This window comes from Otolemur garnettii, unplaced genomic scaffold (genome assembly GCF_000181295.1).
Source record: "Otolemur garnettii isolate 467f Iridium unplaced genomic scaffold, OtoGar3 scaffold00198, whole genome shotgun sequence".
NCBI classification, from domain to species: Eukaryota; Metazoa; Chordata; class Mammalia; order Primates; family Galagidae; genus Otolemur; species Otolemur garnettii.
This window is the reverse complement of record NW_003852593.1, coordinates 2,209,943-2,218,450: the sequence shown is the minus strand read 5'-3', so window position 1 is coordinate 2,218,450 and position 8,508 is coordinate 2,209,943. Positions and strand designations below refer to the sequence as shown.

Genomic DNA, 8,508 nt, shown 5'->3' with positions numbered 1-8,508 from the left:
AGTTTGGCCGGGGCTGAGTTTGAACCCTCCACCCTCGGTATATGGGGCTGGCGCCCTACTCACTGAGCCACAGGCGCCTCCCACACATCCATGTTCTTAAGTGCTCAGTGTACACCTGAGCTGATGTCCCTCCTGAATGAATCTCCACTGTCTGTTTGCTGGTAACTCTGCTGGGGTGAGCTGCTCACCTCCAATTTGGATCAAGGCCTTCCTGGTCCCTTGTAGCTCTGAAGTTCTACAATTTTGTAGTGCAAGTTTGTTTTGCTGAACAGAATGTGAAGTTCTCCCAAAGTGGGGTTATGTTTCAGTATATTTTGTATATCTTCCCCACTTGCAGAGAGCCTTGTACTCTGGTAGGCAGACCGGTAAAGTACTTCTGCTTTTCCTTATAGAATCTAGATAATAGAAGCCTAAAGGGGGTAGTGGGAGCAGGATTCCAGATGTGAGCCATCTGCAGTGACCTGGCATTTTCTTTTCTTTTCTTTTTTTTATTTTTTTGCAGTTTTTGGCCAGGGCTGGGCTTGAACCCACCACCCGTGGCATATGGAGCTGGTGCCCCCCTCCCTGAGCCACAGGTGCCTCCCGACCTGGCATTTTCATTGTGAAGATTGTTCGTCATGTTATGATTCTTCTGGGAGGGGCTTCATGCTTCACCTTTTACTACTGAGAGGGCAGGGTCCTGAGCTGGGTGGGAGAGGTAGGGGTCGTAGACAATCCACAGAGGCAGAGAATTGCTTGTGCCACTTCTTACCTGCCCCACCAAGGACGGCCTTAAGGTCCCAAGGTGGGGTCTCATTGCACAGATCTGAGGGGCAGGTCATAGCCTGTGGTGAATACTGCTTTTACAGGGTGGCTTTCATAGTGCCCCTTGTCACCAGGCTCTCAGCCTCTTGTAACTTTCCTTCACCAGCCAGGAGGATTTTGTCCTTTCTGTAATTTGCTTGATAGAAACATTAAGCATTTCTTTGTTTTTGAAATACAAAATTGCGCTCCTTAGGTATGTCAGGTTTGGGGTAAAAGAGAGTCTGCCTAAGTCTTGGCCTTGTCTTTTCCTTCTGGCGTGCCTTTGTGGGCCTGGGGACTCAGGTGCCATGAGAAGACACTGAAATGCTTTCATCCTGTGAGACAGGGCCAGGGAATTATTGCTTCATCCACTGCGACATCTAAGTCTTGACTTCTCATGAAATCGCCCCGTTCCTGTTTCATAGGCATGCTTAGGTGGTGGGGGCTGGGGTTGCTTCTGCCCAGTCTGGCAGTGCTGACACATTTCCTCTGTGTGGCAAGGCCCCTGAGCAGTGGCAGGATTCAGGGCTGTCTTGGAGCTTTGGGCTGGGGGAGCTGAGCAAAGGCTTCTCTTGGGGAGCTTCGTGGGCAGCCTCTGTGGTCCTCAGGTCTGAGACTTTCTCCCTTTTAGAGTTGCCATGGGTTCTGGTGATACTGAGAAGCGCAGTCTTTTTTTTTTTTTTTTTTCACTATGTCACCCTTGGTAGAGTGCCATGGTGTCACAGCTCACAGCAACCTCAAACTCTTGGGCTTAAGCGATTCTCTTGCCTCAGCCTCCCAAGTAGCTGGGGCTACAGGCACCCACCACAACGCCTGGCTATTTTTTATTGGAATTGTTGTTTAGCTGGCCTGGGCCCTACTTGAACCCACCACCCTCGGTGCATGTGGCTGGCGCTGAGCTAAGAGCAGAGCAGTCTTGGGGAGGTCCATGTGACACGAGCAGGACCTTGTCCCACGGCCACAGAGTGCTCCTGGACACTCTTGCATCACCCTTGCCTGCGGCCATACTGTTCTGTGAATTGAGAGTATTTTTTTTTTTGAGACAGCGTTTTACTTAGTCACCCTCAGTAGAGTGCTTGGGCATCACAGCTCACAGCATCCTCAGGCCCTTGTGCTGAGGTGACTCTTTTGCCTCAGCCCCCCAAGTAGCTGGGACTGTCAGCACCCACCATAACGACTGGCCATTTTTTGTTGTTGGTGTTGCAGTTGTCATTGTTGTTTTAGCAGTCCCAGGCCAGGTTGGAACCCTCCAGCCTCAGTGCATGTGGCCGGCACCGTACCCACTGAGCTACAGGCACTGCCCTTAGATTTCTTGAAGTCCTGAGTGGCACAGGGTCCTCAGGTCTGTGATCAGCCAGCAGCCAGCACAAGCACCATTGCTGAACTCTGGGGCGGGTCGTCTGTTCTGGACAAGTCAGCTTTCTTCCTGTATATTTGAATGTCTCGTTATTTAATGTTTGACAGATTCTTTTTTGCACGTGGTTTCCATTAAGTAGTTCTGCTAACTTAATACATTAACATTTAACTTTAAAGAGGTGAAGTCCACCATGGGGGCTGATGTTTGCATGTGGCCTGCTTGTCCTCGTCCTTCAGAGGGGAGCTGATGGCTGCTCTGAGTGGCATCTGTCAGCTGTAAGCTTGCAGCAGCTGCATTTTGGAGGAAAGTGAGCAGCAGCTGGAGAGAGAGATGGGATAGCATTTAAACCACAGAGGCCTGAGACCTGAGAGTTAGTGATTCATAGAGAGCGGAGCAATGACACTTGCCTGGGGGTTCCAGATTGTACCTTTCACCGAACACCTTCCCAGCATCACTTGCTTGATCCTCCCAGGCCTGGGGGGTAGGGGTGGACAGGAGGAAACAACAGGTCAGGTGGCCAAGGAGGCAAGGGAAGAACATAGGTCACACCAGGAAGCAGTCCAGGGCCAGGGCTCTGTCTATAGCCTGAGGTCTTCAGATCTGCTCCCTAGTGGAGCGACAAGAGGCAGTTGAAGGACACCTGACCTGCACTGACCCTGGAGAAGGAGCCAGAGCACCTGCCCCACAGGTGCTGCCCCTGCTGTGGTGCAGGACTTGTGCCTGGACAGCAGGGATGCCCGGGGCCTCCCTTTCTGTGAGCCGCACAGTGAGAAGATGCCCAGTGGGAATTTCCGCAGTAGCAGCAGTCCTGTGTGCAGGGGAGTAGGGAGCCCTGCCTATGCCAAGACTTTGTGTCACAAATAGAAAATGGGTAAATGTGGCCTTAAGATTGTGCCCAGGAGCTGGGGCGGCTTTGTGCTCTGGCTTTGTGTTGCCAGAGTGGCCCAGAAGTCTTGCTCAGCAACCTCCTCCAAGTTCTTCCTGCTCCGGGAGCTTGAGACCAGGTAGGGGACCTCAGCACCTCTAGTCTGCTAAATGCCTGGCAGATGGGCAGCAGTGTCCAGAGCACAGTGGGGGCTGGGGGGAGTTCCAGGGAAAAGAGGCTGGGCAGGGGGCCAGGTGAGGTGAAGTGTGTCAGAGGCACTGAGTGCAAGGATTCTAAAGGGAGGGAGGACCCTGGAAGTCAGTCCCTGGTGAGGTAGGAGTGGAGTCTGTGCCAGGAGGGCTCTTGGAGGCTGGCATGAACTAGTGGGGCTGCAGAGAGCAGGGTCAAAGGAACTTGTGGGGCTGCAGAGAGCAGGGTCAAAGGAACTTGTGGAGACTTAGAAGCTCTTCACTGCTGTCGGCTCTGCCATTCACTTGGTGCGCTCTGTTTGCCATTTACCGTGAGATTCCCTTGCCACTGTGGCTGAGTTTCTCTAGCTAGCACAGCTGCATGGGATGGGCTCAGGGTGAGCTTTGGAGAGAAGGCAGAACTGGCAGGCGCCACCAACCGATTGTCTGGTCTTGCCCGTGGGTTCCTTGAGGTCAGGGTCTGAGATCTAGAGGTCTCTTTGCCCCCAGGCCTGGCACAGACCTGAGGACCCAGGCGGCAGAGTGGAGTGACCTGCAGGAGTGGGAGGGCTCAGCCTAGACTCTGGCAGGTGGACTGAGGAGTTCCCGAGGGTGGGGTGCCACAGACCAAGAGGGTGGGCTTTGTTGGAGTCCAGGAGGACTCATGTCCTGCTATGTGTGGAAGGTCTGCGCCTCCCAGTCTCCGAAGGGGCTGCGGGCAGTATGGGGTACATGGGGCCCACGCAGGGGCCTGCGGGCTCTTACCTCAAGCTGCTGCCTGTCAGTACAGCACAACCTCTGTGAGTGACCACCCAGGGGACAGTCACAAACTGGTCAACACACAGAGGGGGTCAGCAGAGGGAACTAGGCCTGCTGTACTAACATGTATATATGGTGCACATGCCATCTACGAAAACTAAGTCGACTTGAGGAGGCCAGCTATGGAGGGTCTACTGTATTTACTCTTTTTGCATAAACTTTTTATGGATATATACAACACACATACTATGAGTGTTTGTTTGTGTTGTATTTGTCTATTACGTTGGAAAATACCTAATGAAACTTAGAGATTAATATTCAGAACCTCCAAGGGAAACGTGCCATATTGAGACAAGCACAACCAGAGACACAGGGATGGGGCACAATCCAGCCCGTGCACCTGATGGGAGCTCAGGGGAGCAGGAGCTGGGGGCCCTCCTAGAGCCACAGAAAGGTCCTGGTGGGGACCAGCCCCAGGGGAAGCAAGACATAGGTCTCCCCCTCTAGGATGCGTTCTGAGAATGTAGGTCCTCTGGGAAGTTTGTTGGGAATCAGGCTCTACCGCTCTGTGGGACTCCCTTGCTCCCAGCCTGTGATCTGCTGGTGTCGCCATGTAAGTGAGGTACGTGGTTCTTCCCACTTAACTGATGGCAGCACCCTGTCTACACAAGCACACACTGGTGAGCAGCCAGGGCCATGTGAGGTGGCCGGTGTTTTTCGTTCTTCTGCTCCTCTCTCAGCCTGGTGGCATTCTGAGCCAGGTGTTCTGACATGGAAACACTAACGTGTGGCTTTGGAACTTGGCCATTAAGTTCTGTCAACTGGAGAGCAGCAAACCTGACAGTCATCTGACCTGTGTCATTCCCCACCCGGATGGGTCAGGGATGGGATGGAGAAGGCTGTCAGGTGACCTGCCCTGCAGAGAGGCATATGGGTCATGGTGGGGAAGCCCTCAGCAACAAGCCTTCACCCCTACGTTGGCAGCCGGCCAGGCCACGGAGAGGCTTAGGCTTAGGATTCATACCTGTCTGGTTTGTTCTTGAGCAGGTGAATGAGAGAGAGTCATTCCTGGTATGGAAGGATCCAGGTCTCTTTAAAAATGTCTTCCTGTGGCGTTAGAGGTCGTGGTACACTTCAGAGTAAAGGTCCTTGGGCAGTGAAGACAGGACAAACCTGAAATTGCAGTGGTTTTTTAATAAAGGACTTTTAGGAATCTCTGCTGTTTGCCCTTTGTCTGGGACCATGAGCTCCAGTGTGTGGTGGGCGGGGACAGTGCTTCCACGTTGACCTGGAGGGCAGGGTGTCCACACCAACCTTCTGGAGGGCAGGGTGCCCAGGGCTGTGCTCTCTGTGGGTCTGATGCCTTAGCAGCAGCCACTGTCCTGGGGGCATTGACTGTGGCTGTGCTTGGTTTTGTTTTTTATTAGATAAAATGAAGAAAACATATTTAGAAGTTTTCTGTAAATTCAGCCTTCTGCCCTCTGGTGGCTTTAGTTTCTCTTCTGTGGACAGTGTGTCTAGGCATCTTCACTCAGCCCGTCGTCTGGGCCCCTACGTCCTTCCTCCCCTGCTTGCCCGAGTGCCAGGTGAATGTCACCAGGTGGCAGGGTGGGAAGGGCAGGATGTCTGTCACAGGAGTCAGCCACGGGCAGCTGGAGAACTGGCAGCTGCCAAGAGGGAAGTGGTGCCCTAATGCACCTGGGATTCCAGGCTGTGACTTTAGTTGGGTCTGGGGGTGGCCTTGGTGTGAAGGCTGGCCATGTTTTGGTGTTCTGGCCCGTGAGCATATGAGATTTTTAATCTTGTGGTCAGCCTTCCTATTTCTGCTTCCTCCTGGTCTCCTGCTATTATCTCCTGGTCATCACTGCCTCAGGTCAGTTCCCCGTGCTGTATATGGGGCCTGCTCTGCAGTTGGTGGTCACAGACTGTCTCTTCTCGCCTAGCAGCTCCATCTTGCTCCCGTGAAGCTGGCTGAGCTCCACGCTGATCTGAAGATGCAGGAAAGGGATGAACTGGCCTGGAAGAAACTGAAGGTGGAAGGCTTAGACGAAGATGGGGAAAAAGAGGCGAGACTCCGACGAAACCTCAACGGTACCCTGTTCCTTAGTGCAGGCTGAACATCCTTTATCGGAAAAGCCGACCCAGAGTGCCTCAGATTGTGGATTTTTTTCAGATTTTGTAATATTTGCATTGTTACACGTACTGGTTCAGTGTCCCTAATCCAGAAATCCTAAATGCTTGAGCATTTCCCTCAGGCATAATGTCAGTGCTCAGAAAGTTTCAGATTAGAGGTGCTTGGCCTATGTGCAGGGAAACAGCTGCCTGGCCTCTGTGCTGCTTCTCAGTTCTTGGCCAGGATGAGGAGGGGGCCACAGAGGGGTGCCTGTTTGGTGGCTTGGCTCCAAGGACGGGGCCCCCTTGACATTGGCCTCAGCCTCTGTGTGGTTGGCAAACCACAGAGGGAGAGCCAGGGCAGCAGAGTGCTCAGCTGCCCGGAGGAGGGGCAGGCATGAGCCCACAGGTTTTGATGTGAAAATAGCTTTCTGATGTCAGAGTAGACGGTTGTGATGCAGTGGGTGAGCTGCTGGGTCCCTCCGGTCCCTGATATGTAGAAGATACATGTGATCTCAGGCCAAGAGGTTTTCTGTTTGTTTGTTTGTATGGTTGGTTGGGTTTTTTTGGACAGTCTTACTTTGTCACCCTCGGTAGAGTGCTGTGATATCACAGCAACCTCAACTCCTGAGCTCCAGTGATCCTTTTGCCTCAGTTTCTTTTTGAGGCAGTCTCACTTTGTCACCCTTTGTAGACTGATGTGGTATCATAGCTCATAGCAACCTCTAACTCTTGGGCTCAAGCAATTTTTTTGCCTCAGCCTCCTGCGTAGCTAGGACTACAGGCACCTGCCACAATGCCCAGCTATTTTTAGAGACAAAGTCTCCCTCTGGCTCAGGCTAGCCTCGATCCTGTGAGCTCAGATGATCCACCCACTGAGGCTTCCCAGAATGGTGGGATTACAGGCGTGAGCCACCATGCCTTTCTCTCAGTTTTTTTTGTTTGTTTGTTTTTAGTAGAGTCGGGTCACTCCTTGCTCAGGTTGGTCTTGTACTCCTGAGCTTAGGCAATGTGCCCGCCTTGGACTTGAAGTGCTGAGGATCACAGGTGGGAGCAACCATCCCTGCTGGCCAAGAAAGACGTCTTTTAAAGTCAAAGTTGTGGCTCAGCACCCGTAGCACAGTGGTTACGGCACCAGCCACATACACTGAAGGTGGCAGGTTCAAACCTGGCCTGGGCCAGCTAAACAACTGCAACAAAAAAGCAGCCAGGCATTGTGGCAGGCACCTGTAGTTCCAGCTACTTGGGAAGCTGAGGCAAGAGAATCGCTTAAGCCCAAGAGTTAGAGGTTGCTGTGAGCTGTGATGTCACGGCACTTTACCAAGGGTGACATAGTGAGACTCTGTCTCAAAAAAAGAAAAAAGCAAAGTTGTGACTTCTTTTCCGGCCCCTCCTCTGCCGTCCGCCACTCCCTCTCAGCTGTTGGGTGGGAACCCTGTGCGCTGCCCTGTGGGGCCTGGGTCAGTGGGGCTTCGGGAGCCATCCTCTTGGCTGATGACCTTCCTCCCATCTGCGTGCTAGAGCGCAGAGGAGGCACCATCAGGCTCCGTCTCAACCCGGTGCCTCCTGATGGCCCAACCATAGCACCCCTTTAGCCCTTGCCCCTTTTGTGACCTGGGTGCACTGTGCAACCTGTGCCCCATCCTTCCTCCTGGCTTGTGGGACATGGTTACTGCTGGGGGCTTGTGACAGTGGCTGTTGCCACTGCAGTTGTTACTGCTTGAAAGTGGCCATGAAGCCCCAGCCATGCCTGGAGTCTGCTGTGGCCTAACGCTTCCCACACGACGCCTCAGACGTCAGCCATCACACCAGGTGATGTAAGTTTAGCACGGTGACACAGGTTGCTGTTTGCAGAGTCCAGGAAGCGAGCGAGTCTGACGACAGGACAGCTACTGCTTCAAACTCTGATACTGGGATCCCTATTTGAAAGGCTCAGAGAGGCCAAGTAGCTATTTCCACCAGACCTTGAATGGTCATCCATAGAACTGGGTGAAAGGAAATTACCTGGGTAGAGTCTGAAATTACCTCCCTTCTAGAAAGTGAGAAGCAAGCCTGTCTCAGCCCTTCTAAGAGTAGAGATGTGTTGGCCCCTGTTTCTCAGAGGAAACCATGTTAAATAGCCTCCCTTCTCTCCCAGTCATCTTGGCCAAGTATGGTCTGGATGGAAAGAAAGACACTCCGCAGGTGGAAAGCAACTCCCTCAGAGACGGCAGCCAGGAGGACGCATTGGACGACCCCCGACTGGAGAAGCTGTGGCACAAGGTACCTTGGAGTTTTCCGTAACCTCCAGCAGCTCAGTCTCTGCTGCTGCAGGTCCGCTGACCTCTGCTCCATGGGCAAGTCTCATGAAGATAGTATTTTTCTGTGATCATTTTCCCTTTCCTGTAAATGTTTTCAGCTTTCCTAAGAATATTCCTTGCTCTTGTTTTTTTTTTTTTTTTTTT

At 52.7% G+C, this 8,508-nt stretch overlaps 1 protein-coding gene across 2 annotated transcripts in view; it reads left to right on the top strand.

The window, feature by feature from the left end:
* LRPAP1 (LDL receptor related protein associated protein 1) overlaps nt 1-8,508 on the top strand; it is a 17,511-nt gene that overhangs the window by 2,271 nt on the left and 6,732 nt on the right. Inside the window, exons 2-3 of one of the 2 annotated variants that reach the window (XM_003801139.3) lie at nt 5,899-6,043; nt 8,202-8,326. In XM_003801139.3, coding sequence (XP_003801187.1) covers nt 5,899-6,043; nt 8,202-8,326 — 270 coding nt within the window. Of the gene's footprint in view, nt 1-5,895; nt 6,044-8,201; nt 8,327-8,508 lie in introns of both variants that reach the window. The other variant, XM_023507690.1, reaches the window with a different exon arrangement.